At 57.8% G+C, this 21,287-nt stretch overlaps 7 protein-coding genes across 7 annotated transcripts; 3 read left to right on the plus strand and 4 right to left on the minus strand.

Moving 5' to 3' along the window:
- Window positions 1–157: 157 nt before the first annotated feature.
- B0H64DRAFT_382183 (NADP-dependent oxidoreductase domain-containing protein) lies at window positions 158–1,701 on the plus strand. Its single transcript, XM_062802848.1, has 3 exons — window positions 158–547; window positions 609–1,157; window positions 1,219–1,701. The coding sequence occupies exons 1-3, from the start codon at window positions 493–495 to the stop codon at window positions 1,614–1,616; spliced, it is 1,002 nt and encodes a 333-aa protein (XP_062664429.1). The 5' UTR covers window positions 158–492; the 3' UTR covers window positions 1,617–1,701.
- A 389-nt stretch (window positions 1,702–2,090) lies between these two features.
- On the plus strand, window positions 2,091–3,392 carry B0H64DRAFT_449503 (Shr3 amino acid permease chaperone; the record flags this gene model as incomplete). The annotated part of the gene is made up of 2 exons (XM_062807095.1): window positions 2,091–2,181; window positions 2,312–3,392. The coding sequence occupies 2 exons, from the start codon at window positions 2,091–2,093 to the stop codon at window positions 2,908–2,910; spliced, it is 690 nt and encodes a 229-aa protein (XP_062664430.1). The 3' UTR covers window positions 2,911–3,392.
- On the minus strand, window positions 3,393–4,900 carry B0H64DRAFT_26773 (uncharacterized protein). Its single transcript, XM_062800004.1, has one exon. The coding sequence runs from the start codon at window positions 4,676–4,678 to the stop codon at window positions 3,434–3,436; it is 1,245 nt and encodes a 414-aa protein (XP_062664431.1). The 5' UTR covers window positions 4,679–4,900; the 3' UTR covers window positions 3,393–3,433.
- A 2,316-nt stretch (window positions 4,901–7,216) lies between these two features.
- On the minus strand, window positions 7,217–7,747 carry B0H64DRAFT_26819 (uncharacterized protein). The gene has a single exon (XM_062800005.1). The coding sequence runs from the start codon at window positions 7,585–7,587 to the stop codon at window positions 7,297–7,299; it is 291 nt and encodes a 96-aa protein (XP_062664432.1). The 5' UTR covers window positions 7,588–7,747; the 3' UTR covers window positions 7,217–7,296.
- Window positions 7,748–7,906: 159 nt separating this feature from the next.
- Window positions 7,907–10,009, minus strand: B0H64DRAFT_438044 (fungal-specific transcription factor domain-containing protein; the record flags this gene model as incomplete). The annotated part of the gene is made up of 2 exons (XM_062806313.1): window positions 7,907–9,834; window positions 9,904–10,009. The coding sequence occupies 2 exons, from the start codon at window positions 10,007–10,009 to the stop codon at window positions 7,907–7,909; spliced, it is 2,034 nt and encodes a 677-aa protein (XP_062664433.1).
- Window positions 10,010–12,448: 2,439 nt separating this feature from the next.
- B0H64DRAFT_382197 (uncharacterized protein) lies at window positions 12,449–13,195 on the minus strand (the record flags this gene model as incomplete). Its single annotated transcript, XM_062802849.1, has 1 exon — window positions 12,449–13,195. Exon 1 carries the CDS (start codon window positions 13,078–13,080, stop codon window positions 12,451–12,453), a length of 630 nt encoding a protein of 209 aa, XP_062664434.1. The 5' UTR covers window positions 13,081–13,195.
- Window positions 13,196–18,491: 5,296 nt separating this feature from the next.
- Window positions 18,492–21,179, plus strand: B0H64DRAFT_315695 (uncharacterized protein; the record flags this gene model as incomplete). The annotated part of the gene is made up of 2 exons (XM_062800251.1): window positions 18,492–18,752; window positions 18,816–21,179. 2 exons carry the CDS (start codon window positions 18,492–18,494, stop codon window positions 21,177–21,179), a joined length of 2,625 nt encoding a protein of 874 aa, XP_062664435.1.
- Between the last annotated feature and the right edge of the window lie 108 nt (window positions 21,180–21,287).

Consider the following 21,287-nt stretch of genomic DNA (forward strand, 5'->3'; position numbering starts at 1 on the left):
TGTCGAGATACCCGTTTTTTCATATATATATTGAGATTAAATCGTGAATATTTAGGGGTTCCATAACTCCCTATTCAAGCAGTAGGTAAGGTAGTTATCATGTGCTTCCTTTCCAGGTTGTTGCGGGCCAACATGGAACCCTCCTAAAGCGGGGGCGATGAATTCCGTCTGGAAACGAATTCCGTCTGAAAACCCGGCGGCACTTTCTCCCTGTTGTTATCACCCAACCCTCAGACTACCTAGCTTCGGAGACTTTCCAATAGCTATTACACAGCAGGTGCTCTGCTGGACCGTTTCGGCGTTAATTGCTAGAGGCCGTCGACTTCATCCCGATGCTTAAGACCACTAACTCCGAACCAACAGTCAAACTCCCGGCATATATATTCAGTGCCATAGTGGCATTTGCACGGGTTCGATAAGACGTAGTTCATACTTCGTAGTCAAACACATCCTCCAGCGTCAGATCCCAAAAGCTTCACTTCCATCACCACCATGGGCCACACAATCCACGGCAAGCAAGTCGGCAACATTGGCTTTGGCATGATGAGTAGGCCCCCAGAACACACACCCACCTAGCTTTTGACACATCAGCTTACCGTCACACTTGGGCCTGACATTGCCTCCCGGCCGACTCACCGAAGAAGAGGCATTCGCCGCCATCAAGGCCGCCCTTGCCACCGGCTGCAACTACCTGAACGCCGGTGAATTTTATGGCCCGCCCGACGCCAACTCGCTCACCCTCCTCAACAAATACTACGCGAAGTATCCCGAGGACAGGGACAAGATCCTGCTCAACGTCAAAGGCTGCACTTTCGAGAACCTCCGCCCGGACAACTCGCCGGCCGCCGTCAAGACCAGCGTCGAGAACTGCGTCCGGCAGCTCGGCGGTAAGGGCCGCATCCACCAGTTCGAGCCAGCCCGCAAGGACCGCAACGTGGACATCGAGACGACCATGGAGGCTCTCAAGGAGCACGTCGAAGCCGGCAACATCGGGGGCATCTCTCTTAGCGAGGTCAGCGCGGCAACCATCCGCCGCGCCGCCAAGATCACCAAGATCGAGTCGGTCGAGGTCGAGCTCTCGCTGTGGGCCACCGAGCCGCTCGAGAACGGTGTTGTCGAGGCATGCGCCGAACTCGACATTCCCATCCTCGCCTATTGTGAGACATACCTTCTCATCACCCACCCATCCAGTCATGTCACTAACCATGAGGATACCAGCGCCCCTCGGACGCGGAATGCTCACGGGCCAGATCAAGTCGCCGGCCGACATCCCCGCCAACGACTACCGGCACACGGTGCCGCGCTTCCACCCGGACGTGTTCGACACCAACCTGCGCATGGTGGCCGAGGTGGAGAAGCTGGCGGCCAAGAAGGGCTGCACGCCGGGCCAGGTCGCCATCGGCTGGGTTTTGGCGCTCGGGAGGCGGCCCGGCATGCCAACCATCATTCCCATCCCGGGCGCGTCGCGGCCGGAGCGGGTTAGGGAGAATGCCGTTGAGGTTGAGTTGAGTGAGGAGGATATGGTTCAGTTGGAGAAGATTGCGAAGGAGTTCGCGCCTGTGGGGACGCGCTATTCCGCGCACGGGATGCAGTCGCTGGATACGAGCACTGAGTAGACTGTAGTTTACATGTTGGGTTGAAAGATATGAGAATGATGAATGTTTTGGTTTAAGTGAAAAATAATCCGTTCTGAGATCAGAGATGAAGTTGTCGTCGACAGACAGTGTTGTTGTGCTAAATACACAGTGCGGAGTGTATGTCTCGGAGTTTGGGTTGCGACAAAAGCTCCAGCTCTCAACAACCGAGAAACGAGAAATTGGTTAGAATTGGTGTCGAAGCAACTACGAGACTCCGGCCGTTGGAAAGAAAGTGCCCCAGCTCGGGATTTTGCACAAACGGACCACCGAAATCAATCCGGCGAATCCGACTCTTGCGCGACTATTACAGCATTACCGGCCACGTCTACATAGTAACGCGCGCCCACCGACGTCAGCGGCGCCTCGAATCCAGTCTCGAAGCCGGCCATCACCACCGCTACCGCGCACTCAACACTCGCGCCTGTCGCCTAGCCCTCTACATAACCGCCCAAAATGCCCACCCAGTGGGTAGACTGGTCGAAAACGACCCGGTCGCAAGACTACCGCGGCTCAGGCTCGTTCGCGACCTTTCTCATCATCGGCCGTACGCCTCCTCCATCCCTCCCCCTTACCCTTTCTTCCCTCTCCCCCATCCCAAACAAACCCAAACCCAACCGCAAACACCCCCCATCCAACCCCCTCATCCAGACCCCCACTAACCTCCCCCCCAACAGCGGTCTGTTTCGCCCTCGGCATCCTCTTCGCCTCCTTCCCCTACGACTTCCCGCTCCTCTGGACGTCCGACCCCATCCCGCCCCCCTTCCTCGACCACCTGGAAACCCACCTCCGCCTCATGCACCAATCGCCCCCCCTCATCGCCCGCATGCTGCACATCATCGTCTTCGTCGGCTTCTTGGGGTTCTTCATCAAGCTGTTCCGCCCGTCCGAGGCCAACATCCTGTTCGACGGCGGCAGCCTGATGCTGTACGTCATCGGCGCGGGCGTGTACCTGAGCAATATCGTCAAGGGGATGAGGGCGGTCAGCCAGCCGGGCGGGTTGGCCGCCGCGGAGGCTGCTGCTGCTGCCGCTGGGGGGGCGGCGCCGTCGTCGCATGTGGGTCCCGTGAGTGGGGCGGTGATGTTGGGTCGGGAGGATAGCCTGCGCGTGCTGAGCGCGAGCCATGTGATTCTGGCGTTGGTTTTGGTGGGGGTGTTGGTGCTGCAGGCCGGGCAGTGGTATGCGGAGCGGAAGGAGGCGGATGAGGTGGCTCAGTTGGATAGGGAGGCGGCGGACCGGAAGGGGGCGGCTGGCGCGGGGAAGAAGAAGTTGTGATGATAAGATGCCGGGGAGGGCTCAGCTCGGTAAAAGGTTGGATTTTGGGTCGTGTGTGAATAGATGGACAGGTTGTTCAGATATTTCGATAAAACTGTTGTCTCCTTGTTGAATCCATGGGTGCGGCTGCCACACATTCCAGCGGCTCCGCAACTACATATCTCAGCCAATGTTCCTGAGGCGTGTGTTTGGACAACTCAAAAACGAGCAAGCAAGTTGGTTGTGATAAGGTTGATTAAAATATGTACGGCTCGAAAACCCAAAGTTGGCAGTCTAATACCGGGGTATAATGTTCCATCCTTCTATAACCCCAGCGAGACCACGCTGATGCCGAGTATGATGCGCGTCTCCCTTTATCCAGCCCAAGACGCCCCTCCGATCCAAAAAGAACTCCATATCCATGCGATATCAAAAAGGGTGGTATACCACTCAAGAAAATAGGAAAGCACCGCGCCGCCACCAAATTCGGCATTAATTCAACCCCTTCTCCCAACCCTCGCCGTGCCCTAACAAACACATCCTATCACCTCCTCGGCATCGGTGGAACCTGCCCACCGTTCGGGTTGTACGCCAAATACCCCTCGCCGTTCGCCATGCCGCCCAGGTCGGCAGTATCTAGCATCTGGGTGAAGGTGGTCATGTCGGTATACCGCCGGTCGGCGTTGCTCTCCGGCGTCCGGTCTGGTGTGATGTTCGGGTCGGCAAATACGTTTATGCTCACCGAGCTGGGCTCGCGGTACTGTCGGGGCGTTTGCGGCATGAGCCCGTTATCGTGGTTGACATAAGGCATGTCGACATATTGCGGTTCTTCGAGATTGCCGTACCCGCCGTACGCGGGGGCGATCTGAGCCCCCGGCCCCGGCGCCGCAGCCGGCGGGACGGCCAGCATTCCCCCGGTCTCCGGAGTGTTTGCTGCCGAGGCGATGAGAGCCCCTGTTACCGAGTCCGGATCCTCAGGCGGGGTGCGTGGGCCTGGGCCCCGGGCAAAGTCGCTGCGGAAACTGTTATCCGCCATGATGGGGTTGCTGATCAGGTTTCCGAAAGATGAGGTTGATCGTGATAGTTTGGGGGGGCTTCCGGATCCGCTCGCCTCTTCCTTCTTCTTCTTCTTCCTGAGAAAGATAAAGGCGAAAACGGCGGCGCCAATGAGCACGACGGCCCCGGCTGTCACACCACCAGCAATGGCGGCTACGGGTGGGCCGCTGCTTGAACCGTCTGCGCCGTCCGAGTTGCCCGTTGCGTTCGGATCTTCAGCGGAATCTGTAGCATCCCCCGTCGGACTGGCGCCGCCCGTCGAGCTCGCTTCGGCATCGCCCGTACTGGTAGGGCCCGGTTTCACCGTCTTGGTTTGAAAAGGGACCGCGTTTTGGTTCCGGTCCCTGGCGCACTCGCCGTCTCTGCACGAGTACCCAAATGGGCAACATTGTCTGCCGCAGCGCACCAGAGTCCCTCCTAGAGCGGTCGTTTTGACGACGGCGTCGGGGTTCTTCTCGCCATCTTGCAGCGCGACGTTGCAGGGAACTGGCTGAATCCTCAAGCAGTCCGCACCTTCTGGGCAGCAGAGGACCGTCGTGTTCCCGGCGAGCGCAATGCAGGTGTCACCGGACTTGCAGCAGAAATAATCGGGAAAATCGGCGTTTTTGCACTGGTCGAAGTTCGGGGCGCAAGTTGATTGTCGCGCGAACAGCTCGTGAATCGGCACCACGGATGCGGCCGTATGTACGGCAGCTACTAAAGCCGCCCAAAGCGCGAACTGGCGCCTGGGCATCCTGAAATCCGAGCGGCTACTTGCTGGTAACCGGTTGAACGGGTGAGTCTTAGTTGACGGCCCGGGAAGAGGTGATGCGTGGGCTCGTAGTTATGACGAGCCGACGATTTCAATGTTGGTGGTGAGGACAATGGGATCCGGTGCGTTGGTTCGGGCCGGTCGGTGATAAAGAGACATAAGGCTGATCAGATAATGCGGGCAGCGAGGCGTAGCTGGTTCACACAAAGCGGTCGGTCCCTCGTTGTCGTTGGCAATAATGAGTCAACATCGGTCGCTCTGGGAATACCGCAAAGGAGGAAAGACGAAGACGGTGCCATAAGGACAAGCCCGGCAGAGCTTGGGGGGGGAGAAAGGAAGAATTAGGAACGGGGGCCGGGCACTCGCCGCGGAGGTATATCGAGACAAGATCAAACAAGGACGTCAGAATTCTGCCGAGGAGGGACATGACGCATCCACATCCGGTTGGTCTTGCAAAGAAACAAGACACAGGGTCCGAAGGGGTGGTCGGGAAACAAAACCAGGTCGAGGCCCACGTCCAACGGGGCCCATCCTACGGTGGAGTGGTGGTGGTGGGCGGCGTTGTTCAACAGCAGTCCATGGAGATCGACTGGCCGCTGGATGGTCGCGGGCCCTGCCGAGAAGTTCATGGTTCATGCCAAATCTATCCGATGACAGGGGGATCTTGGGCGCCAGTGGCCATCAGGTTTCCCGATCGCTCGATGCGAGAAAAGAACCTCCAGCTGGAAAGGCGCTGCGGACCCTTGCTTGCAGGTTCATGGTCGCCCAGACAAGTCCAGACTCTGGCAATGGCCATTTGGGAACTCGGGAACTTGGGAGATGGATTTTACCCAATCCATAGTGTGAGGCGGTGCATCGCTCGTTGTTTTAGGAATCCGGACTCCCGATCGATGACAGGTTGTTGCGAAGCGCCGATGGCCCTTTTGGCAGACCAGATGACCCTTGAAGCAGGGCGAGTGGTGAGGAAGTCTTCAAAGCAGTTGAGTCCTGCCGGCAGCGTTTTGGGAAGGGTCGCAATGGGCCGCGACCGCCCTTCTGATTGGGTCGTCACAGCTGTAACTTCTATTTTCGGCGCAGCGGTTGGACGAGAAGCGGCGCGAGATCTTGATGGTCCGTGCATGCATGATTCCACTCTGTACCTACAAGTAAGTGCACGTGCAACGGGGTCCGCTGTTAGCCAGCTGGCCAGGCACCGCCAGGCACAGCCCACTTTTTACCGCCGAGCGACTCTTCGAAGCGCTTGCTGTCGGCACTTGCAACCCACAACGCACAACTCATGAAGGCTCCATCGTCAAAACCGAGGCGGTCGATGTTTCTTGACCAAAGGAGGCCTCTTATGACGTCTGAGAATTGAGACTTGCAGGCAGCTGATATCGAGACTCCCTTTTAACGTTACTCAACTCGGCCGCCACGTTGGAGACCCAGCGTGGCTTGGGTGCCTTTTGGGTGTCCATTCGGCCGCTTTCTTCTCGACCCGAGGCGTGTCGCCAGAGGTTGACTTTAGGTAATCGAGTCTCCCTTCTCGTATCAATTTCACGGTTGACTCACCGAGGCAATTGAGGGAGCCGACTACTCATAGTTACGAATAGTGAGGCAAGATGACGAATCTCTCAGAGTGTAGTTGAGTAACCGAGATCCTAGTGGCGGCCGACGTTTGGGCCGTAGGGCAGTCGGCACAGCTCAGTAGGCCCACGAAGGCGGCAAGGCTGCTACGTTTCACACCTCGGGCGAAACAGCCCTCTGGTCCCGGCCCAGTTCTAAGGTATCGTTCATTTGAGTTGGATCAGCCTTGTGGAAGGTTTCTGGAAGAAATGCCTCCGTCTCAATTACATTTCCTTGACGGTGATCGGCCATCTCCGAGGTCGAACAAGTGGTCAAAGACAGATATGAATAGCATCTTTCGTCTGACCTTGAGGTTGTCCAACATTGCGAACGTAGATCAAGAGCACAGCAGTCATATAATGCATCCCCCATCTCGCAAAGCTAGACTTTGTTCTCTCCTGTAACAATGGTAAAACATGCATCAGTCAACGGCGACACGATGCAAGCGCGGAGGCGCCGCAGTGCTCTCTCTCAGAAAGCACAGCAGGCAATAAAAGTATTACAGGAGAGTGGCACCAGACGAAGACCCGTTCGTATTCTAACGCATTCGTCCCCCCTCGAGCACACCGCCATCTCGCCCAGGGCACCGGAGTCGTGATGGGTTGTGACTAACACGCCGAGGTCGGACGGCACAACGCATCGTAGCCCCTGGGACCCCGTGGTCACACCACCTCATGCTGGCAGCTTCCTCGGGTAGGTACGGAAAGGTATGCACGCGCAACGGGAATCTATTGATGTAACAGCCTTGGACAAATGGCGGTGGGTGAGTTGATCTGGACGAAGAGTGTTGAACTTAACATTCGTAGTCATGCTGTGAATACCCTCTCATTCAAGGGCAAATGCCGAGGATTGGACTCTAAGGTGGTCATTAATGATGGAGGTTATCTCAGAAGCTGTCACATTGCAAAGGCACAAGAGAGTATTGATCAGAGTCCTTCATTCTTTTGATCTCGGCCAACCTAGGCGGGTATAATCCCCATCACTACTTTACATTCACCTCATCCCCTGCGTGACATCTCAACTCCGATCCAAGCCCGTGGTATCCCCTTCAAGCCCCCATGACCCAAAACCCAAAACTCCGCATCATGCATGCTTCTCGAACCCTGTATATATACCGGGGAGACTCCAGATATTAACAGTCCAAGAAAAAGGAAATATAAGAAAAAGAAATATGAAAAAGAGAGAAGAAAAGAGAAGAAAAAGAAAGCCCGGGATGTAATGCCCACCAGCCCAGTCCAAAGGCCGGCAGACACCCAACTCCCATCCACCATCCTCCGCGTCCATTCCATAGTCCAGTGTCGTCCAGAAAAGTAAACTCTCTCTCTGTCCCCTCCCTCTCCAATATCACTTGCCTCGCGGCAACTTCTAGCAGCCCGAGTAACAGAATGAAAGTGTGTGTGTGTGTCAAGAATAGTAGTAGTAGTAGTAAAAAAAAGACTTCAAGCTGAAAGTAGCAGAAGGAGGCCATTCCTGCCACAAGTTCACCATGCAGATGATTTGAATGCCTCTCTTCAAGATGATCCAGCCAGCATTGAAGATGTCGATTTTGAGGTTATCAGGTAAGGGATAGGATGATTGCTTTGTTTGTTATGGTGTGTGTGTTTGTTTTTAAACGAGCAGGTAATCCCAACCCTTCATCTGCATGATATCCCGCCAGTGGATGAACTGTGGAGCCTCCTGTGGTGAGGATGAAGATGCCGATCCGTCGGCGGCCGCGGGGGAGGAGGCGGCCGGTTGCTGCTGCGGGGCGGCGTCGTTCTGGAGCCAGACCTCGCGCAGAAGGCAGGTGACGCGGCCGAAGCTGCCAAAGTTGGCGAGCTCGCCGAGCTGGGCGACGCGGTCCTCGAAGAAGGCGCGGAAGGTGGAGCCCGGAAGGCTGGCCGAGCCGCCGATGAGGTACACCCACGCGAGCGAGCGGTCGAAGCCGTTGGTGCCCGAGGGGATCTGGTGGAGCACGCCGGTGAGCTTCTCGACCAGGCCCATGCAGCTGGCCTGGGTGGGCGAGAAGCCCGGCACCAGGCTGCAGAGGTAGATGCGCGCGGCGAGGCGGAACGCGGCCGTGATGTTCTTGCTGAGCTGCTTGGGGCTCAGCGAGCCGTTGGCGTTGAAGGGGAGCACGGGCGCCTCCTCGCCCATCTCGGTCAGGCCGATCTGGTCGCCGAGCACGTGCACGTGCTGGCAGAGCGTGATCTCGTCCATGCCGTTCTGCTTGAGCGCCTCGAGGCAGGCGATCTCCGAGATGAGGTACATGACGCGGTCCTCGCAGCCCATGAGCTCGCGGAGCCCGAGGGACGGGTTGGTCGGGGACAGGTGCTTCTCGCGGTAGGTGTGCGCAAAGATGGGGGCGCGGCCCTGCATCGTAGCGCCGAGGATGTCGATCCACGCAGTGAGGGTCATGTTGAAGGGCGTCTGCGCCAGGGGAGCGTTGGGGTCCGACACGATGCGCGGGAGGTCGAGCTTCAGGACGAGTGACTCGACGGCCTGGAAGTGCTGGTGCCACGGGATGTCGGGGAGCGAGTCGTCGAAGCGGCCGACGCCGCACTGGAAGAAGATGAGACCGAGCGCGGCCTCGAGGATCTGCTGGTGGTTCTCGTCCCGGTTGAGCGCGTCGCACAGCGACGAGATGGTGGCGTACCGATGGCGCATGATGTCGCCGTCGATCTCTTCGCCCTGCAGGCTCATCGCCGCCTTGTAGTGCTGCGCCGCGATGCTCAAGCAGCAGTGCAGGTAGCCCTTGTTGTTCTGCAGTGCCGGGAGGATGAGGTCCGAGCTGACCGACCCGTGCTGGTTCGACTCGAGGATCGGGAAGATGGCGGGGAGCACGAATTGGATGAAGTGATCGAGCAGGCGCTGGTCGCCCTCGTCGAGCTCGATTGCCACTTGCCTCGAGGCGGTCGTGGGCCCTTGGGCGAAGTCGAAGAAGTTCATGTTCAGCGTCTCTTCCGTGAGCGACTCCCTCCGCTCCGAGTACACCTGTTCTGTCCATTCGCCTTCCAGAGGGAATTGGGGCAGAACGGTGCCCGGTGGCGGAGGAGTGGCGTAGGTGCTGAAGGTCGAGGTCGTCGATTCGCGCAGCGTCGGGATATCGTTGATGAACATCTGCCTCTCGGTCTTGACATCGATCTCGTAGGGCGAGTATGGCGAGAACATGAAGTCGGGGTGCATCTGTGGTGTGAAGGGTCCATACTCGTGCGAGCTCTGCGGGCTGTTGAAGTTGTAGCCGAAGTGCGAGTCGATCGAGCCCGATCGCGCGCGGTCCAGGGGATCCGAGAAGGTCGCCGACGTCGGGAGCGAGTGTGAAAGGCCCGGCGGTGAGCCGACTGCGGTCTGGATCGTGTGCGTGTGCGTTGACTTCTCCGAGAGCTTCTTGCGCTTGATGATCATCTTGATGTCCTCCTTGTGCTTCCTCCTCATGTCGTTGTTGCTCCACCACATCGGCCGCTTGTATTCACATGCCAGGCCGAGGTGCTTGCATGCCGTGCACATGGGCGAGCCCTCGTCGCACTTCTTCCGCCTGAGCCTGCATGTGTAGCACCCTTCATCGTCACCATGGTTAGCTTCCCAATCCGGCAGGCAGCTGTGTGTAGGTGAGAAGAGAGACAAACCTGTCCTTGAGCGGCGGTGCATCTGAGCCTTCTGCTTGGTGCTGGCATTGGCGCCGGCCTTGGTGGCCGGCTTGGCCTTTGTTGTTGTTGCGGTAGCGGCAGCCATGTTGACTTGCGATGCCTTCAGGTGTGCTCCTTGGTGGTTGGGGGGTTGTGTTGACATTTGTATCCTCCAAGGGTGTGGGGGTGGCCGGGGGCAGAGGGGTGTGTCGGCCAGGGGGGGGTGTGAGCCTGGGGCTGGGCCGAGCAAAAGCGGGAGGGCGAGTGAACCGGGGGGTCCTCGCTCCTGGTCAAGGTCCAGATGCCCAAGAGGGGGCAAATCGAGTTCGGGGGGGGAAGGGGGCCTTGTCGTCCAAGTTCCCAACCCTCCAAGCACTCGTCGAAAACTCAAATTGTCGTCGTGACTATTAGATTACTGTATCGTCGTGAATGAATGACTGGATCTTAGCAAGTCCGGCTTGCGTTCTGGAATCTGAACAGTGGATAAGATGGTGAAAAGCTGCCGAAGTCGATATAGTATCGGATATCGATTTGGTTGGACGGCGCAATGTATAAAGTGTAATTAAAAGAGAGAGAGAGAGATAGAAGAGTCTGTTGACTGGACTGGACTGGACAACACCTGGATCTCCAACTTCGTTTCTGGGCCTGCTCGAGGGAAGGGAAACATTTGGGCAGTTCGAGAAGTGGGCAAATTCTTATATCTTAGCCCACCTCAAGTCCAGCAGCCCAGCCCAGCCTGCACGATTTGCTGTTTCTATTTTTGAACATGCTGGGCTAAATGACTGCTTCCTGTATTTGTCCCATTTTGGGATATTTGCCCACTTTCCAGCCCAGAGTGCCTGCATGCGCGTCCGTCCGCCGATCGAAAGTGGTCGGTGTCTCTCTCTGTGCGTTCGCACTGGGGGGGCGCGGGAGGACAGGGGTATGGGGAGCGCGGTTATTGGTGCCAGTCGAGAGAGGCGGCCACTCGGCACGCCTCTCTGCTTCGGAAGGGAACAGCCCAAGATGGACCCACTGTGCTCTGCACAGAGTTGGAGGGTGACATCGACAGCAGGGGTTCAGAAGTGGTGGGCACACCTTCTCCACGTCGGCCGCCGGGCACGGAGCGAGGTGGCTGCAGGGGTGGGAGCCTGTCGAGCGATTAAACAGGCAACTCAATGCATCTCGAGGCCGAGGGGGCCGGTTGCTCATTGGCACGGGGACTCGGCCGACTCGAGAGAACAATGGAGCGGGGGCTTCAAAATGTCACCCGCAAAGTCTGGCTAAACTCGCTTTGGACAACCCGGCCGCGGCGCACCCTTGAGGCCAAAGGCACTGTAGATCTCCAAGCATGGGGGCGTCCAGCTGAACACGCGGCCGGCAGCTTGAACGACGGGAGAACGGCCGTCTTTGTTGCACAGAGAAGAACAAGACTCATCAACCTTGGGGCTTCTTGAAGATTTCGCCGTTGAGCTAAGGCTGACGAAGGTCAAGAGTCAGGGCTCGCAGGCTCCCCGGGACCGAGGAATACAAACCAGATGCTTGGGGCCGTGTGTGTGTGGACGGCCGACCAATGGGTTCTCGTTCGCCCTCTCTCCACTTCTTGCCGGTATTCCCCTTGCAACTCTGGCATCGATAGAGTGCATGCCCAGCATGGACGCCGCAGCCGGTCTCTCTCTCCCGGACGGCAAAAAACTGTGCGCGGGCTCCCGCAGCTAGTTTGGTTGTGCGTCGCTGAGATACGGCACAGCAGTGCTGCCACCGGTGGAGCTTCGGCGAGGGTTCTCTGGCTCTGTAATTCCGCAATCTCCCGTCGGATAACGACCCGGACCAGCGGCGAAGGATCTTTTACACTATTGATCTGCGCAGAGGCACTTGGGAGCTGGGGAATGAAGGAGGGGCCTTCTCACCGACGGCCTTCTCGGGCTTCTCGCCGCGTGATTTCGGGGTCAACACCGGTTTCTTCGAGGGCGACATCGGCTTTCCCTTTTCAAAAGACTGAAATCTGAACGGCTGGCAAATCAGCAGCGTCCTGGTGGCAGTCGAGTTGGGGATTGGCCGCCTCGCAAGCCAGTCGCTGCGTCTGACTGGGCAGGGTTGAGGGGACATCCCATCATCTGCGCGGAAGACCCTGAGTGAGGGAAGGCCGCGGAGAGGACAAGTACCGAAAGGGTGGAGGTATTCACCTGTGGCCGCGTGTTACCGTGGGTACCTTGGTCATGCGAAGAATCTGCGCAACCATCGCACCACTCCCACGATGTTGTGTGGTAGCGGCGTAGCATCCCCGACGGCCGCGCGACATCGGATGGGAGGGAGGTCAGCATGGGGCAGCATGGGACAAGCATGGGAGCAGCATGGTGGTGGTGCGGATTGGTGCGCTGCTTCTGTGCGTGTGTGCGTGGTCTGGTGGTCTGGTGGTTGCAAGAAAAAGCGAAAAGCGCGGTTGACGACGTTGATTCGATGGGCTGAGGTCGGTCAGTGTGACGGCAAATCGCTCGTGCATATCAGCATGCGGCCCGAGAGGCGGCAACCAACCCAGATTGGCTGGCGCATCAAGATCAGCCAGGGTCAGTAGCAGGGATCTCTGCGCGAGCGGATGACGCTTTGGCCAATAACGCGGGAAGAACAGGGGGATTCCAGATGGACTGGGGGCCGGCCGCGGGGGCCCTGGTCGGATGATCCGCCTTCAGCGCGGAGGTTGGTTTTGGCACGCAATTTGACTTTGCGGGATGAAGGCACGGTCGCGGGCGGGGGGAAGGGGAGGACAGCCTTGTCTGGTCGGGACGGCCATTTCGGTCGGATCAATTGCTGGGGAATTTGGAGGTCCCTGTCCAATTCGGAAGGTCTGATAACGGTTCGTGAGTTGTAAGTGGGCGATATCGTCGGGGGTCTCGGCTGTTCGGTGCGAGTTGCGAATTTCACCTTGGGTCGTCGAAGTCGTCGATGGAAGTCGCCGAAGTCAGAAAACCAAAAACCATCCGACACAAAGCCAACGCAAGCGCCCGCTGCTGGATATGGCGATGACTTTATACCTGGATGTCCATACATCATGGGTAGTTGGAGGTTTAGGGCTGAGTGCGTTTCGACATGATTGTTCTTGGAGGATCCAATGCCAATGCGACAATGTGTGGTGGTCGTTTGCTCTCCCGCTGATGGTGGGAACCAAGAAACTGGGATAATTAGCCGCCCTCTGTCCATTTTTGGACAATTAGCTCACTTCCCCTCTTCATGCCAAATTTGCCCTTCGGGTGTGATGGAATTAGCCCGCCTGCATATTTGGGCTAATTATGTCGGCCAGCATCCAGCTCGGAGCCAGCTCGGCCAGCAAACGATTGGCGCTATTTTTATTTTGCCCATCTTCTTCAGGTGACAAAATTAGCCCAGAATCAGAACCGGGCTAATTAACTGTGCTCAGAGTCTGGGTCACTTTATTGACCCCGTCCGAGTCATGATGATCAATGTATGTACTTGTCTTTCGCACAGTGCCCGCCGAGAACGCTCCCTCCCCCCGAGATCGAAGCTCCGGATCCGAGAAACTCCACCCCGTCTTGCTGTCTTTGCCAAGCCGCTGCTACCAAGAATTGCATTGTCGTCGGGTCACACAAAAATCCGCTGGCCCTGTGTGAATTTGTCAACCCCTGCCATCTATCACCACCTTGCACCCCCATCTTCAACATCGGCTTCACGGCTAAAAGAGAGAAAGGCCCGATGACGGTGCCGGCGGGATTTGCATTTGAAAAGGGAATACCACGCTGGGGCGGGAAAAGCAATTGTTGCGCGATGCTGACATCGGACGATAACTGAGAGAATAATCATTATTCCCTCGCAGTCAAGGAAAAGAAAGGATCAGATACGTCGCTGGCATCATCTTCAGACAAGGGTTGATTCTATGGCTGCGGGGTTGAATGAAGACCATGACAAATGTGCATCCGACCGACGGTCAGGAGCGGCCCGGTCGATTCCACCTTGACCGCGGTTGGCGAGCGGCGCATGTCGGCTCTCTTTCCGCCGACTCCAAGTATACTGCGTAGTCCTGTAAGCTAGACTCGCCGGGGCTGTCTTGCTAGCTCCGGAGGCTTGAGATATATTTGTTATTGTTCTGAGCCGTTAGTGACGCATTGCACAATCCACCAGCCCCGATGGTTTACGGGCTATTGAGATTTGAAACGGCTGGCAATGGCGGGGATTTTGAGTTTGGATGAGGATTTGACGATCTCGACAGGGAGGCGTGAATCTATCCCCATCCTCGTCCATCGCATCTTTGCCTTGTGGATGACAACGCCGCTGCAGATCCCTCTGAAGACCCCGGCTTTCCCTCAGCGCCCGTGCGTTTTTTTGAACTTGGCGAGTTTTGGGCATTGACGGCCCGGAAAGCTGAAAGGAGTTGCGTGGTCTGCTGGTCTGTTCTGGCTGAAGATCCGCCTGAAGACCCGGGTTTTGAACCCGGCTGAAAACCCACCTGCGCCTCTTTTGCGCGGCCGTTACCAAAGACCGTTAATGGCTGGACGGTTATGCTCACCTGATCAATGCTGTGGCAACTGACTCTGCGATGGACCACGATGCGCGAAAACTCCCTCAACGCTTTTTATCAAACGAAACTTTCAAAGAAAATCCCGTGTTAGTGACTCCCTTCCTATTCTGGAAGTCAGCTCGGAGTGACCACCGAGTGGGTCTCCAACTTGAACACCCAGACACCCCAGCGCCCCTCACAAATCCATTTTCAAGGATGGGCAAGCGAACACCCTCCGAGCTGGCCTCGGGACCCACTCGGCGATGCACCAATGCACGTCGTCACCGATAGCTTCCGTGACGGGGAACATGGATCGTGCTGAGAGATCCGAACGTGGAGATGGAGATGTCTGTGTGGCAGGGTTCCATGGATTGTGGAGGCTGTTGGTTGCTTGCTTGCAGATGTGATAAGGAGATTAAATCTCAAAAGAGGAAGACGTGATATTCGTCACATATCGGACGGCATGAGAGCAACAATTCCGTGGTTTCGAGTCTCGACTCATTTTGTCCTTCACAATGCTTTTCTTCGAGTTGTGCAATTCGAGACCACACATGCAAATTCTTCATGCTAGCGGGCAAGTGCAGACCCCCGGAACCTGCTGTCATTCGACCTTTTGGTGACAGGGGTTTATCGACGGTGCGACGCTGCGGGCTCTGCCCCCCTCCGAAACTGGCCATTCACACACCAAGGTCACCACTTCGGAGTGTGTCGCGATATCGACCCGGCCAACCACCGCACTTGGCTGGCCTCGATGGTCGCAGACCCTAAAAGTCATGTGAATGAGTCAAATATGAGCAGAGCCGTTTCCACCATTCATTCGACCCGACCTCCATCTGCGCATGAACGGGTGAGGAGTTATCGAGACCGGAGTGGAGGTCGTACTTAGTAGCATGGGTAGGTTTGTTCAGAGGCTATCGTCGGTCTTGCCCCAGTCGGGAGACGGCAGCATGCTGGATCACGGGTGCGGACTCCGTGGCCACCAGTCCTTGAGCGGGGCGACGGCGATATCCGACGGCATTCCGCTCCTTGTATCCTCCATTCAGCCGTTGGGCAGCAACCAAGACGACACCATCTAAAACCTGCGTCTAGCGGTCAAGAAGAAGAACACTGCAGCGTCCGCCAGAGTAAGTCCGGGGGTGTCAGCGACGATGGATGCAGAGGGCCGTTGACTACTGTAAGAAGTGCATTCCCGAGCTCGAGACCGACCGTTGGCCGCCCCACACGGAATGCATCGTTCAATGTCTCACACCTCACTGCTCGCTTAGTCAAGTTCCCTCATGCCCGGGCTCGAGCATCTGTGTAAGTCAATCTGCGGGCAGCCGTGAATGGAAACGAGGAAGAAACGACCATGATTGAGACACAGGTAGCCAAACAGCGTGTCCCCGAATACACAACAAGTCTCCCCGAAGCTCACGGACGACGTCTCAAGCGGCCGGTGTATTCACTGTCGCACGTGGGGTAATCCTTAATGGTGACTCGACAGGGTAGTGAACACCCCGCCTGGAGCGAGAAATCCCATAGCATCAACCGAATATCATGAGGGGTTAACAGAAAGAGAGAAAGAGTGGTGCGTTGCGGCTTACAACTCCGGTTTCGCCGACCGAGGGAACTTTTGGTGGAGCTGATAGCCATGGCGTATTATGACTTGAGGCGTGTGCGTTCGATGAAGATCGTGATGATCCGGAGGTCGGCGTGATCGTCCAGGGTGAGCGACTGAGCTACTGCAGAAGGATCTTGCTTGCTGAATCTGGAAGCTCGCTAGCTCAAAATGCCGTCGGAACTGAACACACAAGACCTGCTTCTGTGCCCGAAAGCTGCTCAAGCAGTCACCTGAGAATGCGCGCCTCCGTCGCCCCCGAAAGTTGGCGGCGGTGAGCCGCCAAAGGAGGCTGACGATGCCGAATTCTAAAATGCCATTTCGCAGCTATCCAGTCCCCGCCGTAGTTAAGCCTTGCCCGGTCATCAACTCCGCAGATCAGAGCATGTCGCCCCCGTCATGTGCCGGAAGGAAGGTCATGTTCGCCATCATCCTCAGCTGGGCGTTCAAGCAGGGCGGGGTAGCCGGCCGGGGAGGCCTGCATGAACAGGGGATAGTATGACGGCTGAGTGCATGGAACTCCGCACGGCATGAACTGCATTGGTTGGTGAGTGGCCGAAAAACTTCAGAGCAACTTGACTGCGGGAGCTCCATCGTCAGCCGGACCGTCCCATGGTGACCGCAACTTCCGGACGGAAAACCGCCGAGCTAGCTGCTGATCAAGACGTATCCCACGGCCAATCGACTTTGACTTTTTTGCAGACTGATCTCTGGTCAACCAAATTGGGCATCGGGAGGTCCGGGACGGCCCAGAGAAAGACGTTGGATTCTAGTTGCACCTCGCAGGCTCAGATGGGGGAGGAGCATGGAAAAGCTGGTTATTCGGCCCCGCAACAGTGCAAGCCGACGACAGCGGGCCCCGGACTGTGGGACAACGGCAGAGACTCCGGTCTGAGGAAACCGCCCAGAAAGAGGCTAGAAAGATGACAGCACAGCAGCTGACGAAGCCAACTCATCGACTCCGGCTCCCTCCGAGGCCTCACCGATGACGTAGAATGTGGCGCAAGCGTCTGAAACTCATCGTCGCCGGCCGCCGTCGAGGCCGGCGGTCCGCAGTTTGGACCTGATCCTCGGAGGCGAGGCGCGGGCGGGTCGGCCGGTGGACGGGGGCCGTAGCCGTCAACTCAAAATCCAATTCATTCACAGTCCATCTTGCCAGTGCCAATGGTGAGGGGGAACGGTGCGAGCAGCGAGGTGCGTGAAAAAGATCGGCTGGCCAGGGTCACCCCGGCTCCTTCCCGCTCACTCATTCACTCCGCAGGCCCTTCGAAGGCGCGGACAGATCGGGCTAGTGTGGCTTCGTGGGCGCTTAGACCGTCTATTTTTTGAACCGAATTCTGAGAATCTCGCCAATGAGATGCTGGAACCGTCTGAGAATGGCAGGCACAGCAGGATTTTCAGCCCAATGAGAGCCGGAGACGGCCCTCTTTCTCCCGGATCCTGACGGCTTGGCATCCCACCTCGGCTAGTTCCCCCACCTTCTCCCCAAGCCGCTGCCCATACCCACCACTTGCACCACACCTCGAGTCTCGCATGGATGCAATGCACCAGCGCGGCCATCCCACAGCTGCCCAACCAGCCCTCGACTTTCGGCCGACTTACCGCTCGCCCTGCTCGAATTCGGTGGTTCTCGCACGCCTGAGCACGCACACACAGCTCTAATTATACCACCTTGAGCAGGGAAGGTGCTGGGGGGGGCGCGAGCCACAGTGGTCGAGAATGGCAGGCGCAGGGCGGGCCATGGCGAGCAGAGCAGGAATGGCAGGCATGAGACAGGGTGGGAGCTGCTGCGAGTGCTCCCCGCAAGTGCCGGCCGAGGGCGGGAAAATCCAGGAAATCCAGTCGGCGCACTGCTCTCATCAAGCCCGAGCCACTGTCCGGCACAGTGCCTGCACCTGGTAAAGGTGTCCTGGTTCTTCTGCTCTGGTTACCCTCCCGCCTCACACTCACCCCCAGCACCTAGTTATCACACATATTGATCCCGACCCCCCCGCTGGTCACGATTCACAGGGGACCCCTCCCAGTTGTTGCTCGTTTCTCTTTTCCCTTTTCCTTCCAGTCCACTAGCTTCAACTATCCGCCATCGGTGTCGTGCCATCTCGGATCAGATCACATTAGATTTTGTGACCCGCAACGGTTGCGTTCCCATCCCGGCGCTTGCGCATGCATGTTGCGGTGAATCCCCCGACATACACAGTACATAACTTCCGAGAGCCGCCCGCCCGTGGCCCCACCATTCCGGAATCTCTCCTCCTGGTTTTGGTCATCAACAGTAGTTGAGCAGGCACACGGAACTAGACTCGTCCTGTCTACCTACTTTCAAGGTGGCGGCAGTATACCCAGTATAACGACTAGAGGGTCCCTGTCGACCGTGGATATAAACTAGAGATCGCCGGCTACGGCAGCAGAATTACCGACACTTCAGCGTTTTGGACGATATTCACCGATATGGTACGCTCGATGGGCATTGGCATGGCTGGGAACTTACTCGAGAAACTAACAATGGCACAGGAAACAATACGGTTCGCCCCAATGGAGCGGCCACCGCGGGAGATGCGAGAGAAGGCACGGGGGCGGGATGTGTTCTTCTCGACGGCGAGGGTGGAGGACAGGCCGTATTCGGTATACACCGAGTTCATGGAGTCGGATACCGAGATTGAGCAAGAGGACGACCAAGAAGACGACTCGGAGGTGTACAGCGAATTTGGGGATTTGGAGGGGATAGAGGATGGCGAGTGCTCGCCTCGCATCAGCATCGGCTCGGTGGGTTCCCCCTGACAACAAGAGTCGAGACAAGTTTGGGATGGTTTACTCATTGATACACAGTCCGGTGGGCAACCCAGTTTCACGACGCTGTCGACACAGGACGAGGTTCAGACACCGAGCTCGCTACGGCACCGGCCGTTTCTGTTCGACCATGACGCAAAGCAGCAAGTCGAGGGACCTAGGGGACCTCACTTGTTCCGCAGCTCCATGTCCTCGGCGCAGTCGATTGAGCTTCAGCATGCGCTCTCGCTTTCGCCCGTCACGCCGAAGAACCCGCATCTAATGGACCTGCACCCCCAACACGTCCATCTTACTCCCCTTCCTAGAAAGAGACGCGACACTGGCCCTTTCCAGTTCACGGACGAGGAACTCGACACCTCGGCCCTTCCCGACTGGACCCCAGAAATGGTCGCCCAACAGATGCTTAACGCTGGCGTTGAGCTCGTCGCCTCGGAAAGATTCGTCGAGAACGATATCAACGGCGCTATCTTGATTACATTGAAGTTTGAGGACCTAAAAGAGCTCGGGATCGCTTCGTTTGGCGTGAGGACACAGATCTGGGACGAGATCCACAAGATCAGGCATCTCAAGAAACCGGAGCCGATGCCGGAGACTCCGATCGAAGACGAGCCGGATAAGAAGGTCAAGAGGGAGTTGCGAAGGCAGGAAAGCGGTGCCGGAAGTCGGAGGCAAAAGCCGCGGGTGAAGGTGAACGATATCATCTCTCCGCTGGAATCGGTGTCGATTGTGGGCATCGAGCAGGTCCTACCGAAGCCTCATACCTGCAAAAAGGGCGAGAACTGCGCCAAGTGGAAGCGGAATCAGCGGTTGATGGAAGCTTTCAAGAAGGACCACCCCTTCATCAACGACAATGGCATCATCATGGTCGCCGGCGACCCCGGAAACCCGGAAACAGCCGGCGCCATTGTGGCGAGCGACGACTTCCGTCCCGTGTCGGATGCTGTGCCGTCGGTGGTCGCTTCGTCGGATGTCATGGGCCCGGGCAGCCTCCCTCCCCTTCAGTATCTCCAGGAGGCGGCGCTACGCAACCTCCAAGCTAGGGACCCCCAAGAAAACGTCCGGCAGTTCCTCGACTTCCAGCGTCCGCATGCCGGTGCCTCTAGCGAGGTCCCTCCGACGCCGCCCTTTGAGATTTTCCCTCAGGGTAACCAGAAGGCGGCACACGCAGGGCTCCGAGGCCTTCCAAAGCTTGCTATCCCTTCTCAGACAACGACTACCGCTCCAAAGCGGGAGCCGCAATCGGCCCAGGCCCGGTCTGCTCGTCCCGTGTCACAAGTCATCCCATCATTCCGAGAGCTCAGCCCGTCGTCCGACGAGGGTACCCCCACCCCCACGGCGCCGTATCGGTTCGGCACCCCATTCTCAATGATGGATGTTCCTGTCACGATTACGGAGCTTCCTCCCGTCTCGCGGGATTTATCCCAATCAGTCCCGCCAGACATGAACTACCGCCACAACCCGGCGCCCCGTTCCATGTCCCGCAACACCATTCGCCGGCCATCCTTTCCCGTCATGCCTGCGCTCGACGAGAACTCGATCGTAACCCCCCCTACCAAGGCGACCAATGGTTCCTTCTCTCAGCGTGCCGGCCAGCGCCCGCTCCAAGCCCCTCCCCGTGTTCAATACCCCTGGTCGCAAACCGAGCGCCCGACCCTCGAGAAGGCCGTTCCGCCCATGCCCAACTCTGCAACCACCGCTGCGGCCGATGGCGCCACCACTACCACCGGCACGGTAAAGACGGTCAACATCAACGGCCGGCTCTCCCCCATCAGCGACAAGCCGCAGGTCGACATGACGGGCGGCGGCGCCATCTCGTACCAGGGGCTGATGCGCAAGCGCAAGACCAAGATGCTCCGGCACGAGTGGCACGAGCACTTCTTCACGCTCCGCGGCACGCGCCTGACCATGCACAACAAGGACGCGGCCGCCGCCGCCGCCGCCACGGCGAGCATGAACAAGACGCTCGAGTACATTGACATCGACGACTACGCCATCGCGTGCGGCGGCGCCGCCAGCACCTCCAAGCTCAACGCCGCCTTCAAGGCCATGCACATCCGCCGCGGCAGCGACGACGCCAAGGCCAAGGACGTCGCCGCCTTCAGCTTCCAGCTCATCCCCCAGGACGCCAAGGGCGGCGTGCGCCTCCGCAAGCGCGAGAGCGTCGTGCCCGGCAGCGTGTCCTCGTCTGGGCCGGCTGCGGCGGCGGCGGCTGCTGCAGCGGCCAAGGACAAGGAGGTGCCGCCGCCGATTGAGGGCGCGGCGAACGGGACTGGCAAGACGCATCATTTTGCGGTTAAGGGGAGGGATGAGCGGATCGATTGGATGCGGGAGCTGATGCTGGCCAAGGCGAAGAAACAGAAGGGGGAGGGGTTTGAGGTGAGTGTTAATGGGAATATGATTTAGGTTTATCAGGTGGGGGTGGTGCGATGAGTGGGTGAGGGCTTTTGGATGATGAGGGTTTTGGATGATGATCATGACGACGGGTGTATATGTTTGCGTTTTGGTTTGGTT

The sequence above is a fragment of the Chaetomium fimeti genome (genome assembly GCF_033439085.1).
Source record: "Chaetomium fimeti strain CBS 168.71 chromosome Unknown B0H64scaffold_1, whole genome shotgun sequence".
Taxonomy (NCBI): Eukaryota; Fungi; Ascomycota; class Sordariomycetes; order Sordariales; family Chaetomiaceae; genus Chaetomium; species Chaetomium fimeti.

Excerpts from the sequence above, each read along its gene's own strand:
- B0H64DRAFT_382183 (XM_062802848.1), top strand. The coding sequence starts at position 493 with ATGGGCCACACAATCCACGGCAAGCAAGTCGGCAACATTGGCTTTGGC. Across the intron at positions 548-608 it reads CATTGGCTTTGGCATGATGA|GCCTGACATTGCCTCCCGGC; the intron begins GTAGGCCCCCAG and ends CGTCACACTTGG. Across the intron at positions 1,158-1,218 it reads CATTCCCATCCTCGCCTATT|CGCCCCTCGGACGCGGAATG; the intron begins GTGAGACATACC and ends TGAGGATACCAG.
- B0H64DRAFT_26773 (XM_062800004.1), bottom strand. The coding sequence starts at position 4,678 with ATGCCCAGGCGCCAGTTCGCGCTTTGGGCGGCTTTAGTAGCTGCCGTA.
- B0H64DRAFT_26819 (XM_062800005.1), bottom strand. The coding sequence starts at position 7,587 with ATGGAATGGACGCGGAGGATGGTGGATGGGAGTTGGGTGTCTGCCGGC.